This window comes from Tetrao urogallus, assembly GCF_951394365.1.
Source record: "Tetrao urogallus genome assembly, chromosome: 12".
Taxonomy (NCBI): domain Eukaryota; kingdom Metazoa; phylum Chordata; class Aves; order Galliformes; family Phasianidae; genus Tetrao; species Tetrao urogallus.
Genome location: NC_136825.1, coordinates 14,581,083 through 14,602,572, shown reverse-complemented (window position 1 = coordinate 14,602,572; position 21,490 = coordinate 14,581,083). Strand labels below are relative to the sequence as shown.

Genomic DNA, 21,490 nt, shown 5'->3' with positions numbered 1-21,490 from the left:
AGGAAGAAAATATCTTTAGCTGGCGTGTTGGGGGAAGAAAAGTGTTTTGTATCACTAAAAGAAGATAAAAATCCAAAACCTCTCTTTGAGCAAAATATTTGTTTTTTGAATGTAATTATAAATGTCATTGTACATTCTTCCTGACTTCGATGCTTATCTTGAAGAGTTCAGTGAAAATAAATTGTTTTCATGAAAGCAGAGAAGCCATTTGATAAACACACTGTCTCAGAAAATTGTTCCTGAAGGAGAGGTCGTTCTCTCACTTTAAAAGAAAGAGAATATGTTTTAGAAAACGAGCGAGGCAGCAGAAATAAACATTTTTGGTTTCAGTCAATTCATTTTAAAAAGCAATGTGTAAATCGCATGGAAAATTCCGCATTGATTATTCTGACTGCTGTAGAACCCTGAAATAAATGGAGTTGAAATGGACTTATATCAAAACACATTGTATTTAGCAGCAACTTGGAGTGTTATTTTACTACTGCTTTTTAGATTTGGTTTTGTGATCAGATGTTTTATTAAATATTAGCCATTCGTGGAAACGAGGGCTGATTCTGTAAGAATAAGCTTGGGGAAATAGTCTAGAGAACTGGGTGAAATCTGTCTTTAGCTTTTGCATGCTGAAAACACAGTCCATTGAAGCATCAGAAAAAGAGCTCAACTCTGTAAACCGAGCTTATGTCTCCTGAATGAAAGCATAGCGGTTCTGTTTGGAGAAGTTGTAGTCCCTAGATCATACTTCTAGAAATGTGTTTGTTAATTTTTAATCTGATGAATTTATGTATGTGTGTATTACTAAATCCCAAAGTCTTTCATATCAGAACTTACCAAAAAATGGCTTGTTTTCTGATTCTCAGCTAGAATCTTCCTGCTGTTAATTCTGGACTTAATAATAGGCTTGCGGAGGATTGCATTAATTAGACACAAGGAATAACTAACAAGTCCTTTGAAAGATCATTTTCAATCATTGCATGGATCTGATCTATCCCAGTAAGGTTGTATGTTAACAGCCCTATCAAAGGTGGATAGATAAATTTTTGTTTATCTTCATATGTTCTCTAGCGTTGATCACTAATTACCTTATAGAATCATAGAATCATTAAGGCTGGAAAAGACCTCCAAGATCATTTAGTCCAACTGTCCACCTACCAGCAATATTTCTCCACTAAACCACATCCTGTGGTTTACCTGTGCTGGTAGCAGGTGACATTGGTACCAAGATGGAGCACTGCCTCGTTAACGAGGAACAGGAGAACAGCAGCTTTGCATGTGTTGCTTCTTCCCACAGCACAACTGTGGGGTGGGAAGTGGTAATTGGGAGAAGAAGACGAGAGCAGATGGCCATCCCTGCTAACAAAAGTCAAGCAGATATCCTACATAGGTCATCCCTTTCTTTCCCGGCAGTGTTGAGGCCCTGCATCTCCTTGCACCTCATTTTCACGAGGATGGCAGCCCCCCTAGAGTACATTACTGTATTTTTCAACTAATTGCCTGATAGAACATTGGGTGAAATGAAAACTGAAAAACATTTCTGTGTGAATCTGGTGCAGTGATGAGGATTGAATGTAACCTTTCTCATCAGGAAATACTTTTCACCGTATCTCACTAAGACCTTTCAGATAAGTTTCATTAAAATAATTCTTTTAGTAATAAGATTTGATTCTACTGCAAAATGCGTTTCCTCCTGACAAGTTTCTTAAGACTAACGCAGAAATGCAGAGAAGAATTTGGGTTGCTTTTGATAAGCATTTTTCTGCGGAAAGGTTGCAGGCATTTTTTAAACAGTAGATGCCCCTCTTTTAATTAATTCATTTGTTTAAATTCTGTACGAATATGAAGCGGGCCAGAGGGGAAAATAAACCAAACCGACAAACCAAAAGAACATCCAAAAACATAGTGATGGCTTTATATCAACAGTAACATAAAACAAAATATATTTACTGTTGTCTCTAACCAGGCCTTTCCATCTTGCTTTAGAATGGTAGCTGCAGAAGAAAAGAATACCTTGCACCATTCTCTTAGTTTCAGCTAAAGCTTTTATTCTTCAATGCTTCTTCTAGAAATGACACTCTTCCAGTCATTGTTCTCTTAAAGAATTTAATTTTTACATCACCGGACAGTTCCTTTTCTGTTTTCAGTACTGCAGCCAGTTTGTTTTTCAACGCGGTCTTTATCTCACAATAGCTGTATACTACTGTGTCAGGATACTGTAGCACTGCAGTCAATAGCAACAGGATATTCACGCTGTCAAAAAGTAATCCTATATTATCCATTACACACAGGTTATTTTGGAGTGTGGTGGAATACTTTCTTTAAAGTGACAAAAACCTTTTTGCTTTAAGACAGAAATAATGCTTCAACTTCGTGGCTGTCTGTGTTTTGTAAACAGCCAATAAATCTGAATGTTTTCTTTTTTTTTTCTTTTTTCTTTCTTTCTTTCTTCTTTTTTTTTTTTTTCTGTTAGAATAAGGTTAAAATTACCAAACACAGGTTGAGATTGTGAAACACTTAAGGTAGAATGAGATTTCAGTAATGCACAGAAGCATCAAATCAGGTGCATGTGTTTGAAAAGCTTCAGCGTTTTGTTTTTCCCATTGTCATAAAATCCTGCATTTCCCAACTTCAGACCAGAAGAAATAGAATTTTAGCTAGCCAATAACTTATATTTTTGCTTTTTTTTCCTCAAATCACTCTACATTTGCATATATTTAAATAATGATTAGTATTTTTAAGGAATGACTACAAAAATAATTTTTTAATATATCATTTGATTTGTAGTTTTCTGCATAAAGCAATGGAGGCAGAGGAGGCAAAGAACCAGCTGGCAGATGGGCACCAAGCTCCAGATCTCCAGGTGACATGGCTGCTCCCATCTCTCCTCTACTGCAGGAAACGTGGTCAGTGACTAATAAGCATTTATCAATCTCTGCTTGAGATACTTGCTGAGAAACAGAGGTATCAATGAATATTTGAGCTGAATTAATGCAAACAAAACAAGTTTTTGCTCTGTTGCCTTGTTTATGTAGAGTACTTCTGCCTGTAAGATCACTTGTGAATGCCAGTTGACCCTACATGCTGAGAAGGGGACATCAGTGAGAGGAACTAATTAGTATGCTGTTAATTGTGCTTTTTCTTAGACAAAAGTTTCCACTGCACTTGTTGCTTTGAGGAACAAATCAAAATATCATTGATTCTCTGCAGCTGTACTTGATAAGTAGAGTATAGGTCTAATTCACAACGCATTGCAATCAATTAAAGGGATTTCCTATTGATTCTAAAAGGGTATAGATTGCTTTCTAAACCTAACCTGGTTGGTGCTCTATCTTCTCTTCACCTGTTTTCCTTTCATTATGTTTTATGCCCCTTCATCCTCTATGGCTGCTCTGGTGGGAAGGGCCAGGCATGCTCCTCAGCAGATGACATGAGGATGCTGTGTTCTTCCCCCTCCTCTTGCTCCGCCCAGGCCATAGAGGCCACCAGATGTAGACCATGTGCTTTTGGCTTCAAAAGAATGAGCCGCAACCTGTGGCAAGGGGTTTGTGATACAGACTGGGAGCCTGAGGCAGGGCTTACAATAATGCAGTTTGGGTGGTCCATAAAGGTAGCAGCGAGGATCACTGGACAAAGCAGATAAGCCATAACCGTGGAGTGTGTTGTGCTGCCTTGCTGTGTCCTAGCATAGAGAAAAGGGCTTGCCAGGCTGGTGTGGAAATCAGCAGCACCTGGAACATTGGTATTTACCTATGCAAGCAGGCAAATGCTGCACTGGGCAGCCGTGAGAATTTGTGCACGCGCACTTTCAACTCTATATGTGACTGATTCACTGCGGTCCAATTTCTGCTCTTCCATCAGAAAAGCAGTCTGAGCATCCTTAATGGCTTTTAAAATTGAGTTGTGCTGATGACTCAGAAGAAAGTATAGCTGAAGATGGAACAAAGTCACAGTTTGTGTGTGACTGCCTGAATCATCACTGCTGGCATTAGTAGGCACACGGTCCAGTTTCATTCAAGTTCACTCCAGTTCTATTCAAGTTCTCAGAAAGTTTCTTTGAAACCGAGGCTGCCCAGTACCAGAGAAACTGGAGTGCCCTGCTTAGAGCAGATAGATGCTTCCTGTCATTCAATCAGCAGAAAAGATGGGCAATGCTTCAAGTTGCAAATACTTGATACTTCCAGCAGCTCTGAAAGAAAATGTAGAATTCTAAAACCGGAGTTTTACTGAGGGATCTCAAATTGAATGATTTGAGAGAATTTGTTGGGCTCCTTTCAAGTGATATGTACAGAAAGATAAACGTTCTTTGGCTCCTATTCTATCTTTAATGTACTCCAAAGATAAATACTTTGTTCCTAACAGCCAGCTCCAACTTCATGTATATGGATTTAAAGCCTAGCAGAGATTACTCGAGTTTACTTATTTAATAAACTACATTGAAGAGGTGTCAAGAAAGGAAAACACACACTTGTTAATTTTTTAGATTGTAAAATTCCCTCTGGTGCATTATCACATAAAACATAATATTTTGTTTAAAGAGAAAAAACAAATTAGCACATCTATCCCAGTGTCTCTTCTGTTCTTCAAATCACCCATTAAGTTCGCTGCAGTCTTACCAGTTCTACAAAATGCTGAATTTTGGCATTGGCAGAGATCCCAGTTTATCATGGTCAGGAACTGGATTTCTTTTTTCTTCCAAAAACCACTGGATTTCTGTGTTTTAGTTTCCTAAGTTTAAAAATACGCACTGTTTCAAAGCCTTTGCCCAAGTAATATTTTGGGGATAAGCATCTTACCTTGCTGGAATTAAAGACAAACTAATATCTGACAATTTTTTTTCCATTTCAATTTCATACTGACTCCCTTCCACATTGAGGACAGGTGGAATATGCTGGGATTTTCCAATTGTACTTGTTCTTTTCAGAAGAAACAGGGTTGGAAGCAGCATGCTCCATTGCAACACTGTCCCATCACTTGCTTCCAAGGCAGCAGTGACCCTGTATCCTGCCCCACATCCTGTGCTTGGAGCCAGGCTGGCCTGGGGTAGAGCTGCCAGGACACTGCTCCAGGCCTGCCTGCCTGCCCAGCAGCAGTGCTCTGCAGGTTGTGCATAGCCCAGAGCCATATGCTGCATGGATCTGCCACACGTGGGGTATCCTTTCAATACAACCACAGGATCAAATCCTGAACTCATAATCATTTGCCTGTTATTCCTTGCTCAAGCACTTTCCTTCTGGATTCCATGGGAGCATGCTTTCAGACTGCATTAAGAGTTTAGAGAGCCAGAGCAAGGGGGTCTGGAAATGCCCTTGCATTTATGTAGCAAGGCACTCTGCCTTTGCTACCTGAGAGTTGTTTATCTAGCACATCCACTTGTTTTGCAGAAACGTTTGCCACCTAATGACTAAAGCAAAGCAGGGATTGCTTTATTAGCCCAAGCTCAATGCTGAGAAGAGTTTGTTGTGCCCACGCATGACCACTTTTCTGCTACTGGAGCACTGCTCTAATGCAGTGGTGCGTTCTGAAGCAGATTCAGTACTTGGCTGTCTTTATTTCTAAACAATTGCTTTCTCTAAGGAGCATAAATAATTTTTGCCACAGGTATGGGGTTTGCCTGTGGGAACACTCAACTGTGCTCCTCCATTCTCCAACCATTCTCCTTGTAGCAACAGAGCAGATTTTTGCAGTTTTTCCCTTTGGTTAGGAATGGTTGATGCTAAATGAATATGCAATTGGATTAAGTATTTGGCTGCATGTGTCTGCTTTCTTTTCTGCTTAGGCACTTACCAGTTCATGCACATTTTTACCATAAAGCTAGATAATAAATACTCCATGTAAATACAGATGTATATCCATGCTATGTTTAATTTTGCTCGTGGAGCAAAACATCACTTTAGAGATCTTTCTTGGCTTCAGATTATGATATTTCCAAATCCACACCCCAAAATAAGCAGTCCTGATTCTTTGATCTGGCATTCCCAATGCTAGCAGGAGCTTGTCTCAACGTTTGTGCTGCAATAAATCTTGCAAGTAACTTTTCTCAGAATCAAATCAGAAAGATGTTCCCTTTCCCATGTTGTCCTTGTTGCCTGCTTTGCCATTTGTTCCCATGTATCTGCACAGTGCAGACCTGGTTGTAGTCAGCGTTGGGACAGCAGTGCTGCCCAGGACAGCCATCCTCTGCTGGAGCTGCAGCAATGCAACAGCGCTGTCTTGAGGGGAGGTGTTGGGATGCTGTGCAGCTGAACCTCGTGTGGTGGTGGTGGCATATCGCCATTTTGGAGTAAACTGAAACACAGCTGTGGGTACATTTTCAGCTGGGTTATAACTGCATAGGACCTGCCCTGGAGCCAAAGTGCCATTCTTTCCGCATCACAGAACTTTTGAAGCCATTTCCATCCTTTTCTTCCTTGCGCCTGGCTTGCAGGGCTTAAGTTACAGTTATATGGCCTTTCCTACTGCTTCCGCGTTTCCTTCAAGAGTTCTGGAGCAAGATGCTGGGACTCGGAAGCCCCACACACCGCGGTGGTTACAGCTGCAGTGCGCAGCATCTCCGGCTGAACAAACGTGGATTATTAGGGGATGTTTTTGGATAGACCTCCCCCGACTTCGGGAGGTCAGGAAGGTTTCTGCAGGGCAGCAGCGTTAAAGTCCCGCTCCCGGCAGCGCGTTAGGAAAGTCTCCCCCTGCGACCGCCCCCTCCTCGCGAGGCAGCGGTACGGATCGATAAAGTGCACCGCACGGAGAGCAAACGAGGGCAGCGGCGGGGAAAGTTCCTCACCTGCGCCCTCCGAGGAGCGGGGGCAGCCATGGGCCGCCCGAGCCCGGCGAGCAGCGGCGCGGCCCCGCACCGGCCGCCGGGGGCGGCAGCGGGCGGGCGGCGGGAGGGGCGGCAGCGGGGAGGGGCGCGGGCCCGGCCGCTCCTCCCGGGGAGCGCTGCCAGCGCGGCGCCGGCTCCTTCGGCACTTCGCGCCCGGCCCGCGCAGCCCTGTTGCACCCACCGCCGCCCCCTCCCGCCCGGCGGGACCGCTGCCGCCCCGCGCTGCGTGCCCCCGCCCCGCGCCCGCCGGGGAGGCTGCGGCGCTCCGTCCGTCCGCGCCGGGCGCGTGGCTCCTTTGTGTACAGCAGCTGCTCCTGAATGCGGAGGCGAAGCCCGTGGCTCGGCACCGAGCTTTTAAAAACCGGCAGCCCTCCTCCCGACCTGCCTCCCCTCCTGCCGCCGGGCGGACGGCTCCCACCTGGGCACCGCCGCTCCCCCCCTCCCGCCTACCTGCGCCCGCCGCATCCCTGCGCTGCCCCGGCCCCGGGGAAGGCACCTGAAGGTGGATCTATCACAGCTCACGGCCGGCTCTCCAAGTGCACTTCTGGGACCAAAGCACCGTCATGGATGTAAGATTTTACCCGTCCGCGGCGGGCGGCTCGCTTCCCGGAGACCCTTCCAACCTGGACTTTGCCCAGTGCTTGGGCTACTATAACTATAACAAGGTGATTACCCCAGCGCTCGGTCGTTCCTCGGGCTGGGGCGGGGGGACGGGGGACTCGGGGCTCCATGGAAGCTCCGGAGCCGCGCTCTCGGCTCCCCGGCGGGCGCAGCTCCCGGCCCGGCCCGGCGCCGAACAATGGGCGCTCGGCTGCGCCTCTCCGGGACGCGCTCAACTTTTCGTTCTGCAGCTCCGCGGGTCGGGCAGAGCTCCGCGGGGCGGGAAGGGACGATGCCGGCTCCGTGCCTGTGGGACGGGAGCGAGCGGGGAATAGCTAAAAGTGCATCAGCGCTGAAGGTGACGGACGCCTGAATGTGACGGGGTTGTCAAAGAAGTTGCGGTTCCACTTCTATTTATTCACACCTTCTTTGCGGCGCGTGTAGTTTGTTACGGTCGGAAGCAATAGTGGTTCCCCTGCGGCTTACCTTCCTTTAGAAATACGCTTTAATAATGCGGAGATGATTTGTTTCACAAATTACCCACATGTGGGAAAGGCGAAGTTAAGAACGGCGCTGTGACTCACGCTATTTTGCCAAAGACTTCGCTGTTTGCGCTGCGATGTGTCAATAGCACATTGAGCTATTAGCAGCGGGCCCTCACACATGCACATAAAGATCCCTTTCACGCCGTGTTTTCCTGGTGCTGTGTTTGTCCAACCTCTGGGGCCTTTTGTGAGGCGCCGGGCGAGATGCTGGGCGAAAGGGTGCCGCGCTAAGTCTGAACTCGCACGAAAAGCTGCTCGCTGCTTTAGTAGAGCCCTCTCCCAATAGCTAGGCGAAGTTTGGTGGAACGCAAAGATCGCTTTCAGAGGGGAGAAATAACGCGGGTTCAAGTGAAGAGGATTAGCAGCTGAATAAAACTTTCTCCTGGAGGAATTCCTTCTAGCTAGGTGACGCGAGTGCCTTTCGCTGTTGCTTTTTATGACCCGGCTCTCGGCTGCTGCCCCGTTGGAGCCCGGCGGTGCCGCTCTCAGGCTGTTTCCCCCCCCATCCCCCCGAGGTGCGCGCACGTACGGTGCGGGGATGCAGAGCGGCGTTCGCGCAGCGTGCGGCAGCACTGCGCATGCGCAGCGCTGGCTCCATTAGCATGCTGCTTTGTTAGTAGTTAATACAGAGAGACACGGGAGCATGAATTAAAGATGAAACGTCAACCTTAACCTCGAACGCTGCTAAGGACTTCAAGAGCTCTAAACTCTAAAACAGAGTGTAAATAGTCACTGTTGTCAGAGATGCCGACTAATTTTGGAAACTTACAGTGCTTTCTGACAGACAGCATTGCTTACTGTAAATCTCGCTTGTTCAGGAGCTTGGTTGTTACGCACGGGGTGTGCTTATCTCAGGAGCTGTTACAGTTTGTCATAAGGGTCCTTCTATTATTATTTTTGTAATGTTCAAAATGTTGAATGCTTTGAAAACCAGAAGTTAATTGTGTCTGTTAACTTGCAGCAAATGTGGAATTATTTATAACCTTTCTGCTGTGTTTCCCTTCCTCGTACAATGAGAACAGAGCACACATTCAGGATAAGTCAGAAGTACCCAACTTTTGACCTATCCAAAAATACAGTTTGGTTTCTGTGCTCCTGAATGAAATCTTGGCAAGTCTTTTGCAGCCCAGGCTTCCAGTCCGTGGCAGAACGTATGTCAGTGAGTGGAGCACGGCTCCTGCTGCCTATGTCCTGTGATGGTTATCTTGGCACGTGGCAGGCCTGGCGTGGGCAGACACACAGAGTGGGGCTGTTTGCTGTGCTCTGGGTGCAGGTGCTCCCAGGATGGGTGAGGAATCTGAGTGAGTTCCTAGAAAGGAGGGCTTTAGCTGTGCTGAGCTAATCTCATTGTCTCTGTCCTTTATAATCTGCAACAGGAGCAGATATGGTAAGGGGTTTTTTTTGTTTGTTTGTTTTTTAAACCTGCGAATAAAAGGAGAGCATTTATTTTGCAGCTTTCTACACTGCTTTGCTTTCCATCAATTCTTCCCTTTCTTTTCCCTTCTTTTCTAAGGAAAATAAATGATTCCTCTGGCTGGCAGTGAGATGATCAGAAGGCACAGAAGTTTAGCTGAGAGATGTACCCTGCTGAATTAAATGGGAGAAATGTTATTGATTTCACTGGGGACACTATTTCACCTCAAATCTTTCTGGAGCTCATTTGAGCATCCTGCCTGCTTGTCTGTGCTGCCTGATTGTGCTCTTCCCTGATGCTGCCTGTGACAAGCAGGCAGGGGTGAGTGTGTTGTGTGGTTGGATGTATCTGCAAAAGCCCAACTCTTTATGTGAAAGCACTCTCAGGATCACCGAGACACGGCACTGATGGCATATGGCGTACCTGTGGCAAACTGTACTTTGTAGCACAGTGTCTGCAAACATTGAACGTGAGGCCTCTTGCTGTAACCATGATGGAGGAGCAGGGCTGCTGCACAGGCTGCTGTACCTCGGGCTGCACCTTGGTCCCTTAGTGTGACAGCCAGGACCTACACCAGGCCTGGCCTCTGGGCAGCAGTGTAAGGGGTCCAGGCCTTGTGCAGGTGCCCTGGGGCTGGGTCCTGCCCCACAGCTCCCTTTTAAGCTCTGTGTTGTTAGTTTGAAACCCGCTGTCCATACTGGATGGGGATTCTGAAGGTTAGGGGTTGTCGTATTGCTTTTTTGGGGGGAGAGCATTAATTTGAGCACAAGATAGCCCCATTTTGAGTGCCTAAAGTAAGCGTGGTGGGGACCACAAGTTGTGGTGCAGCTTCTACAAGTGTCCAGGCTGGGGTTATTTCTGTCTGGATAGTGGGCAAGGTGGTAAACATGCAGAAGGGGAGAAAGAGGAAGCAAGGAGATGGAAAGACAGCGATTTCTCCAAGGTTACGCCGTCGGTCACTGACATAATCAGGGCCACAACCAAGGTATTCTGAGACTCAGCCCAGTGGTTTATGCTGAATCTCATTTACTCTAATAGGATTACTTACATGTTTAAAGTAAAGCATGTGCTTAAGTGCTTTGCTGGATCAGGGCCATATTTGATAAGTTTTCAGTGCTGGTGTGAGAGTCCATAACTTGACCCCACATGTGTCTGGCTGCTGGTGGTTTGGGATAGCAGCAATGCACCTCTGTGCCATAGAGTTGCAGGAGCACAGTCTGTTTCTAGAAGGCTCCTGCTGCTTTGTGTACAAAAAAAATCACTGAAAAGTAGCTATAAAAACTACAGAAAGTTGAAGGATGCCAGCTGTTGTAAAACATGCTGCTCCTGTTTTGAGCCCTTTTATGGCTCTGCTGACGGAGAGTAATTCTGGACATTCAGTATAGTTTTGTAGATTTTTTTTTTTTTCTAAACAAACTTTTGCACTTATTGAGTAAATAACATGTCTTGTATTAGAAATATTTCAGGAGCTACCATTCATCACAGCAAATATATATATGTGTTTTAGAGAAACCATAATTCTCATGATGTAATTTGAAAAGGAAAAAGACAACTCCAAACCCTGGACGCGTACTGCTCAGCCCATGAGTTATCATTGTATGAAATTCCAGAATCCTTACTTCATTATTTAGCTGTCTACATTTTATAATGTTTATCTCTCCTGTACAGATTGTCCTCAAAGGATACAAATTTCAAACATCCGTACCTTAATTTAGGCACCAGCATACATGTGTGAATGTCAGAGCTTGATGTTTTTGGCTGAAATATTTTGCATTTTACAAAAGAAGCTCAGGAAGGTTATCTTGTTCTTCCAGAGGTAAAGAACAGATAGCAGTAGGTTAGCAGCATGCTCAGCTGTGCTATAAGCCATTCCTATTAGCACACATTCGTAGCAAAAATGGATTACAGTTATGCAAACGATTGAAAATTACTCTCCTTGCAGATTTAGTGTGCCTATACATGCATAGGTTTTTCTTTCATACAGCAGATGGTGAGAGACAATGAGTGCATGTACGCTGTTAAGACAGAAAGCTCAGCGCTCACTCATCATCTGCTCTGCATGTATGCTGGTTCACATCTGGGCTGTGCTGCGGTGCGGGCACGGTGGTTGCTTTCCTGGTGAGAGCGGTTTGTGAGCTGGGAGCTGCTGCGTACTGTGGCGTGTGAGCAGCCCTGCTCTGCCCGTGCCGAGGCCGGCCCAGGGAGATACGCACCCAGCTTTGGCTCGGGGCTTGGGAACTTTCTGTTGTTTTGACTAGCAGCTCCGTAAATGCCATTTTATCTTTGGTGTTTCCCATTGATCTTCCGACACACGTAGCAAGTGTGCTGAATGGGTTCTTTCCCAGAACAGCCTTCCCCTGCCTCTCATATCTCAAAACCTCAGGACTATGCAGACAACTACTGCTGGGAAAGAAAAAAGATCCCCAAATATTTGGCCGCCCGTGAGGGATGTGTGATTCCCTGTGCTTGCAAGCAGAAATGTGAGGATCCCATGAGTGTGTCCACAAGGAGACAAACTGCCCTTTGTAACACCACCCCCACGTGCTTTGCACTGTCCTACGGGCACAGTCACCTCCAGATTTGCAAGGAGTTTTGCAAGGAAACCCATGGATGCCAGCGGCAGCAACTGTGCCAGACCCTGCATTGCATGGAATGAGTTCGTATAGTGGGGGCACTAACTGTATTGGGAACTGCAACTTTTCTGCTCTAATGCTGCAAATCCTGTACTGAATGCACCCTCGGTTATCAAGGCCTGAGGAGGAGCTGGTTATATACAAAGTTTACTTAGGAGAAACCGTTTCTTCCTGGTGATTAAAAAAACAACAACCCAACACCTGTTAGTTGTTACAGTGGATTACAATTGTATCAGTAAGACACTTGTAATAATGCACAGCAATATACCAAGCGCTTGAGTAATCAGGAGTACTTTCACTGTGTGCAGAAAGGATAAGCAAGTGCGTTTTTAAAGTCCTGATAGTTTGAAGTAGCTGTAGCAGCTCTGTTGTGTGTGTCAGGGACCTGCTCACACCTCTGCTTCTGTGGTGAGGGATCACCGAGTGCTGTGGGTGAGCAGGGCCTGCAGCACTGCCTGCACTGAGCGTGGCACCTCAGGCAGAGGTAATGAATTCATGGATTATTATGAATTCAGGAATTATTATGAAATCATGGCCTCAGGCAGAGGCCATGAATTCATAATAAAAGTGAAACAGAAAGATAGGAAATAACAGCTTATGTTCTTTGGAAGATGCTTGAAGTGGGCGTAGCTCGTGTAGACCGCATTTCACTGGCTCAGTGGTCCCAGTTCTGTTCGATCCCAGCAAAGTGAGGTACACCACGCTGTGCCCTTTGGGATGTGCTGCAGGCTTCTATCACATGTACAGTTGACACATGCCTATGTATTTGTTGAGTTCAGACACCCCAAAGAACCCAACTAATGCTATTGCTAATCTAATTTAGGAGGAAAAGAATTTGCGCAGCTCTAATTCTACCTTTTTATCTGTAATCACATTTCTTCTGCTGTAAAATTGCACCGTTACACGGACCTAATGGCAGGGCTGCGTTTTCAAATTCTTCAAACTCTTATCTGGTAGCCGTCTCCATACTGTTACTTGTCTGTATGATGTATTTATAGAGTGCCAGTCACTATAGTGTCTTTGTGATGATTGCTACCAAAATTGAGAACTCTGAGGTGAAAATCTAATCAGGACTTCAGATAACAATGTCACACAAGAGCCTTCTGGTCTTTGCCTCTGTGCTGCGCTCAGATGAAGACTCTGATGAGATCACGCTTGCTGCCGCCTTATTCATTGTTTGTTTCTGTAACAAGGTTACCATTTCATATCTTCTCCACTGCGTGTTAGCACCTGTCAGACCAATCCAAATCACGTTTTGCATGTATTCCCTGTTTCGCTGTATTGGAAGATGCACTTGTGGGTCTGCTGAACTGGCAAAAATTGACAGGAGGGCTGCTGCTGCCCAGTGGCTTCTGCAGCACGCACCTGAACATAGGTCTGCACCAATGTTCTCAGATGTGTGGTGGTAATGGGCAGGCAGGCTGAGAATACAGACTGCTTTCAGCTCATTGAAAACACTGAGTTTTCTGAGCGGGGTGCTGCAGCTCCATCTGACCAGGATTGCACACTCCGTTCCATCTGTTAAGATCTGGTAGCACACGTTAGCTTGTTACTGAAAATGAAGAAGGTTTTAAACAAACAGTTCTTGTTTTTTGGTTTGTTTGTGTAGCTCACGTGCCAGCTGCTGGCATCAATGTTCTGCATATCTTCCTGCCCAGCAACCTGCGTTTTGTTGAAAATCCCTATGTAAATATCAAGAGGGGAAAGAAAAAATCTTTAGGAAGATGAAGAAGGCTCCAAACTCTAATCCATACTTGAGGATATGCTGTCAAAACTAAATGTGTTTTCTGAAGCAGTCTGTACTAAAAAAACAGACACTTGATCCCTTAATATTCCTTTAAGCTTGATTAAAAAAAATAAATCTTAAATAGAAAAATGTATCTTTTTTTTTTTTTCTTCCTTTTCTTTCTTTTTTCTTCTATTTTGTTTTTCTTTTTTGGCAATTGTTTCTCAGTTTTGTTTATGCACTTTGTAGACTGTGACTCAATGTGGACATCTTAGATTTACTTATATAGACATTAGATCAGACCTGCCCTTGGCATTTCTTGGGAGAAATGTTTGCAATTCAATGCTTTATTTTTTCCTATTGTAAAGTTGCCGTCTTTCTCACTGTCTGGGTCACTATGACCATACATCATCGCTCCTGGCCACAGGCTTGTGCAAGCTGAGACTAAATCTTATGCAGATGAGTGGGTTGTGATATAGTGAAGGTAAAAATGAAGGGGAAGTTTGGATGGAAGGTCAGAATTGGGACTGGTAATCTCTGAAATAAGGCATCTGTTTGCTTTCTGTTTCTACTTTTCATTTCTACTTCTTTGGGCATGACTTTATTTGTTACTGGTAGAGGTGGCAGCTGCAGAGGCATGGATATCTCCTCATTTGTCTCTTCCATTTCATGACGGATGTCATTGGTGATGATGTAAAATCATTATGCTAAACAGAATATTGCTTTTACATGCACATTTAGAACATAATTTTCTCTTCTGTAGATTTGGTATTCTAAGAGTTTGGATCAGCCAAGCAATTGAATAAGAGATTGCAAATATGCAGAATTACCGGTAGGTAGGATGTGTGCAAGATGATGTTCTGCATTCAGACAGTTTTGGTCACTGGAAGCTATTTGCCTTCATCTACATGTAAAAGACCAACACTCAATTTTTGGAATGACTACCTTCTAATTTTTCAAGAGTCCTCTGGCACTGAACCTTACTGGGCTTATTTCTGCTCTTCAGTACATTTGAGTTCCACAAAATCTATAGCAATCAAAGTAGGGCTCAGTTCTCAGTCGAAAAAATCTTTTCCATAGCTTCATTATGACACTGCCTTTTGAGAACTGGTACAAAGGTGACATCTCCCCACTTGACTTTCTAAAGAGAAAACCAAGAGAAACTTTTCTGTGTTTAGCATTGACAATGATATACAATCTGCACTATAATTCTGTAAACAGAAAATTCTAGAGAATTTATATAGGGATTACAAAGAATTTAATAGTTTCTTAGATGGGTAAATTAATGTAGAACTGAATTATTTTCATCTTGCCAGGAACACATGCATGGAAACAACTTGAACTATGAGAACCACCCCTAATGTCCCCAGTGGGGCAGCTCCTATATTTAAAGTCAGTGAATTACTTAAACGTTGTAGGCTCAGGACGTATTTAAACACCTCAATATTGATTAACTGTCTAATTTTGATATGAAAAAATGTGTTAAAACCATGCAAAAATCAATTGCTGCTTGGTGGAGTAGCTTATTTTCAGAGCAGATCATATTTATCTCCTGTTCTGCTTTTTGTATTACTCTCTTTAATGTCATAAGGCTTATACAAATAGTTGAATGGTTTAGGGGGCTGTATTTCAGTATTACTGCGTTATTCATAAAAGCATATTTTTTTAAAGCTACTTTTATCAGTAAACAGTTTTACTGATAAAGGGTTAGAAGGCCTTTTGTTTTATTAAATAAATTTGAATTGTAATAGGCATGGGAAAATAGTCAATGTGTTTGCTTTAGCAGGGTACTGTAGTTACTTTTGTGATTCTTAGTAAACATGTGGATGAAGTGATGATGATTATGGGTGCCCATGTAAATATGAGGATATCATGCTATTGGTTTGTTCTTGTGAAAAACTTGATAGCTGCAGTTTCTCGTCACAATCCATCTTGGCTCCTTTTTCTCCTGTTTTGCTTGCTATAGTTAGAAATACACTGACCTTAAAGCTAAAAAAAAAAAAAAAAAAGTTGTTTCCTGCTCTATACATGAGGCAAAATAAATAGAATTTTACAATGAATTTTCTGCATGGCAGAACTGTAGGTATAATGAGACTGATTTCAAAGCTGTGCATGGGGCATACCACAGAGCTTAACATTTGAGGAGGTGCAGTTTTGAATGAGAGTTCGATTTAGATACACAGGTGAAAGCGTTCGCAATACAGAGTAAAACCTGAACTAAATAATATATTTATATGCACGTGACTCCCTGTTCCTGGTTTTTTAAGACTGTGTAAAGACAAGTTGATGCAAGCTCCTTATTTTATATTGTTCTACCAAGTAGTTCACAAGTACAAGATATTTTTATGGAAATGGATTGGGCAGGTGCTTCTATTCTGTCCTTCTAACATCTTAAAAGCCTTCACTCCTTCTAATAATTTAAAATCCTACCTGAAGTTGTCTTTATGCTCACCTGGTTGTGAGGCTGAGCCCAAGGAACACGCATGGGAACTAAGTCAGGTGTTATGTCATGCCAGGCAGTCTGGCTTCGTAGGTGGTGACTTGCACCATTGCTTTCTTGATACCTACTGGTTGTTTTGGAAGCAGCAGAAATACTGGTAAGGAAAAGCCTCCTTTGATTTCTTCTTGTACCTCTGTGTTTTAGGGTCTAGTACCTGATACACCTTCTTTAGCCAAACAATTTTGTGCTGAGCTCCTCGTTGATGCCTGTAGGGCGTGTAAATGTAGTGCAGCTTTTTGAAAATACAAAATTGTTGTCTCAAGGATTTGATGAGGCATATGGACATACATTATCTGTGCTCTGCTTTGATATATTTTTTTTTTAACCTTGGTCTTTTAAAAATAATTTTTGACACAACTGTGTGCATCAGCAGCTTCAGGGAAATGTGCTACTTCATGCTTTCCCAGTAGTTGCACCTTGAGATGAGGACTTGCAGCTGAGATTTTGCCTTTGTGGAGTCAGCGTGGTGAGTGCCTCTTCTGTCAGAGCATCCCTGGAGCTTGCTCAGAAGCAGCAGGTTGCTGGGGTTGCTCTCTGGTGTCCCCTTTGCACTGTTTTGGCCTGGGCTGGCTGGTGTCTCTGGAGGCACCGCTGCTGGGACAGGTGTTTTGTTGACATACAGCATAGGAAGGCAGAAGGCAGGCAGTACAATCTAGGGCTAAGCACAACCTAGCAAAATGTCACAAAATTAAAATATTAGTTGTATTCATTGAGTAGTCAAGGTGATAGCTCTTCAGAATTCTGCATATACAGACTCATGGTATGTCCAGCATAGAGTTCAGCAACAAATCTTGCTCTTTTTATCTGTAATTCTGCTAAAAAACTAAATAAAGTACAAAATTGTATTCTATTATTATGTATTATTTTGTCTCAATCTGCAGCTACAGTTTACACAGTTTAAGTAGAAAATTGTTTTTCTAAGTGTAGTCAGCAAAGAACTTGTGGTAGGTTAGCAGCCTTTCTTGTCTTCTCTGTTAGAAAGCACTTCAGAAAGGATGGCAAAGATTAGCTTGAATTCTGTCAGCACAAGTATATTACTGGTGATAACACACTGTACAAGTTGTAGCAATGTTCTACTGGTGGGAAAAGTGGGGAGAAGCTATTTGTTGTTGTATAGGTTGCATACATTAGGATATGTGCACCTTTTTTTTGAGATCATAGGTCTCCTTGTCATTCCTTGCATTCCCACTAATTAACTGAGTTTCACCAGGGTTATTAATGCATAGCATTCCACGTTGTTTAACTGTGTGTTTATGCAAAACTGTTTCTAAATGGAAGTTCTCTTAGTCTTAGTTCTCTCATCATGAGAAGTGAGTGACAGTGATCAAGAGCTTGATTTGTATTATGACAAACTGAAGGTGAATATTATGCTTGTTCTTCCTAACTGTTTCTGTGTCTCAGAAAAGGATAACAAACTCCATTAAAATGTCATGACATCAATAGTGAATATTTAAAATGCATAAGAAAGGATAAAGTCTTGAAATAATAAGAATGAAAATGCTTTCTATATGATTTTAGACTCTATAATTGTAGATCTTCTGAGTTTCATTTATTCTCTGCATGGGTAAAAACTGATAGGTACACAGCTTGCTCTCTCTGCCCCCTGGATGTAACCTTTTTTCTTTAAAATAAATGTGAACGTAAAAAAAAAAAAAAAAAAAAAAAAAAAAAAAAAAAAAAAAAAAAAAAAAAAAAAAAAAAAAAAAAAAGGAACAATCTCCATGGAGGGAAATCAATCTTGTTCCTTCAGAATCATGAACTCAGGTTGATACATCGCAGCTGTGGTGAGTACAATGCACAACACAGTCCTAGCGCAGAATTTCAACAGTGAGAAATATTCTATCTCCTTCTTTTCTAACTATTGTTTTTCAGTTTCTTCTTATTGTGTTGAATATTAGTGCTTTTCCTTTGTCTTTCATTCTGCTGCAGCCTTTATATTTTCAGGTGCCCTAGGAAGCGGCCATTTGTTAATCTGAGAAAAGAATGGAAAAGAGGCTGTGAAAACACCTTGATGAGAAAGAGACAGTGGTAGATAGGCAACACTGCAAAGCATTTAAAAGTTTTTATAATTGCTTAATTGTTTTCAGTCTGCCTGAGTTCGTAACTTTCTGTAGTTTTGATGCTGTATGTTTGGAGAGAGGGAGGCAGGGAAGAAGGAAGAAATGCATGCTCTTTGCATTTTGAGATTTCACATTAACTTTGGGTTAGGAGTGAGGTTCGTAAGTTCATCTTTTACTTCTCCATTCCATGGACATGTGTTATTCAAGCAAAGGAACTGCTCTCTGCAGCCTTCTCCTGTAACTCCCTTTGCCAGGGATCTTTGCATGCAGAAATAAGAAATAACAAGATTTCAGATGATGAATCTCAGTATGAATGCTAGGAAAAGGGCAGTTGCTTTATTGATCCCAACTGCTGAAGTTTTCCCTGTGAAGATGACTTATATTTAAAAAAAAAAAGAAAAAAATCAATGAGACAAACAAACAAACTGAACTTCTGATAAGAACTGATTTGAAACACGTTCAGCTTTTTCTTTCTCATCTTTACTTTCCAAAATCTTCTAAGGAAGTGAGTACAGTGCTGCTCTTGTGCGTAGGAATATACTTTCTTTGAAGAAGAGAGGTGTTTCTGCTTCTTAGTTGAGCTTCATAAACTTGCTGGAAAAAATTCAGCTTGGCGGATGTGTTTTGAAGCGGTCGTTTCTTGGGCACTGAACCGTTCATTTTGTAAAAGCATAAAGCCACTTCTTCGCACCTGCTGACAAAACAAAAGAAACAGTTCTAATCATACGTTATGTGTGGACAGGCTGTGATGTTGGTAAGCATTGCTCTGGCTGCTAAAAAGCACCAGCTCTATCCAGCCCCTCATCCACATATTTGCCTCAACAGAAAGCATGAAAGCAGTCCCAAGGTGGTTTTGTCTCTGTTTTTACTAAACAAGTGAATCATCAGAATGTTTTCTCCAGTTTAGATTTCAAACAAAAATGAAGCTACATTAAGCTGCTTTGAGTTGGGAAGGTGTAGGTAATCTTCATTTCTGAAGTGTGAAAGAACTGACGCATGAAATTGCAGGTCTGGCAGCAAAGATTTTTTTTTTTTTTTTTTTTTTTTTTTTTTTTTTAAATAAGTACCTCACAGTTGGAGAATCGATTTTTCTTAAGAAAAGAAGACGTATGAAACCTGAAGTATCAATGCTTTAACAGTAATATGAGAAATGTGGCAAGGTGAGATAGAAGACGATGTTGATACCGACATGGCTGCACAAATGCTGGCTCTGGGTTTATGCTGGGAAGAGAAACCTATGATCACACTTGATATTGGTGCATTTCCTTTTGACCAGGAATGCAGAGTATGTCATCATGTCCGTGGAAGAAGTTCCATCTGCCAGCACTGTTGTAAATGTTCCAGCCTTGCGAGAGCTGCTTACTGAACCAAGCAATTCTTTGCAACTTCCTTCTACCCCACTCTAAAAGTTTGGACACTTAATTTCTGACAGCCAGACCTCACTGCTGTATACAACAAGGCTGGGAAAACTCAGATTCCCTAATCTAGGCACTGTTTTCTACCATTGTACAATATTGCTTCTTTGGCTTTTGAATTTAAGCAAAACTGTTGACAGTACCAGATGTTGCTATAGATATGATAAAAATGGGATTACATACAGTAGAGTAAATTAAGGATTAGAGCTAAACTGTGGATTATTGGTTAATATCCAAAGTACAGAGGAGAGGCATAATTCCATTCTTTCAATCTTTCCTTGAACAGTCCAGTTCATAATCTTGTTTAGGTAAGAAAATGGTGCATTTTGCACAACTCTTTTTATATCTCTGTATAGAGTATTTGTGCTTGCAACCATAGTGAAGCAATATACATACATATATATGTATATATGGCAGGAACTGTGAGAAGAATTTAGTTCCAAAAGAGCTCTTGTATTGATTTTCCTAAGCAAATCAGAGGTTTTTCAGAGGGTGGCATTCCCAGGAAATATACTTTATCTCATGATGCTCGTTTGCATCTGTCTTTCGACCAGCGTACAAAAATAAGGATGATTTTTTTACTCACCTATATAGGGAAATTCCTGCTGTTCTCTGTGGTTATTATTTTGTCTTCTAATCACTCTCATGATTATTATTTTTTTTTTTTAGGTACATTTCTATCTCCTGGCCTACCATATAACAGGAAACTGTAGGTGGTGTGTTTGTTCATTTTAAGCAGAGATGTGTGCCAGTTGAAGAGAACCTGTGGGTAGCAGTAGATAGTTGGCTAAATTGATTCTGGAGCAAGTTTGTGGAGGGCCAGCACAATGGTGGATCCCAAACAGGGGTGAAACAGCTCCTGATTTACATTCAGGATAGCTATCTTGGGTCTGTTAAAATAACAGTTCAAAATAAAGAACGGGGATGGGAATTCCAGTCTGCAGGGTGTGTTTCTATTGGTGACAGCAAGTTGAAGATTGTGACCTGGCTAAAACATGTGGATTTAATGCAGCCACATGGAAACCTCTGTCTTTGTAGTTATGTGTTAACTCATGGCATCCTAAAAGCAATGATTTTTTGTTTAGCTCCATGTAATCTTGCAGCGAGGGACTGATATTTAGAGCCCATCAGTCTGAACTGGCAGATGTAACAGGGTAGGAAATGAAACTACATAAAGCCTGAATCTGTCAGAAACTCCAATCTTCAATGTGTGTCTCTGGTACCGGCTAACTGTTTGTATATTTGATTGTTGCTTCTGTAATTAAGGCTTAGAGTTTCTTCTTTCTTTCTCAGGATGAGCCTCATGCGGTAATTCAGTTTTTATTCTCTTAAAAAAAAAAAAAAATAAAAAATCAGAGGAATATAGCTCAAGCACCCTGTTACTTCTGACAAGCTAAAAAAGAAATCACAGTGGTTGAGCACAGATTTGGAGATGCAAAGTAGCTTTCCTAGAAAATACAACTGTTTGTTGTGCATGTTTGTGAAAGAAAATCTGTTTAAGGAAGCTGTAAACTTAGAGGGCACTAATTACTGCAATCTTCATTTCCTCTTCCTCTCTAGTTTGATGTCTGCTTAAGTTGCATTGAGGCTCAAGTGCCCATGTGTGTGAGGGATGGGGTGTATGGTGACCTTTAAAATTGAAGTCTTAAATCCTTGTGGTACACAATACTACCGAGATGTGGTACCCAAAGAGTGTAATGTATGGTAGGGTATTTTGGATTATGTGTTCATAACACTGGAAATCAATCTGATTTTTCCTTGGATGGATACTGCACTTATGAAGGTG

The 21,490-nt window shown here is 42.6% G+C and overlaps 1 protein-coding gene across 2 annotated transcripts in view; it reads left to right on the top strand.

The window, feature by feature from the left end:
- Positions 1–2,794: 2,794 nt before the first annotated feature.
- Positions 2,795–21,490, top strand: part of TOX3 (TOX high mobility group box family member 3) — a gene marked incomplete at both ends in the record, with an annotated part of 73,697 nt that continues 55,001 nt past the window's right edge. Inside the window, one exon of one of the 2 annotated variants that reach the window (XM_079541485.1) lies at positions 2,795–2,854. In XM_079541485.1, coding sequence (XP_079397611.1) covers positions 2,795–2,854 — 60 coding nt within the window. Of the gene's footprint in view, positions 2,855–7,374; positions 7,477–21,490 lie in introns of those variants that run through there. The other variant, XM_079541484.1, reaches the window with a different exon arrangement.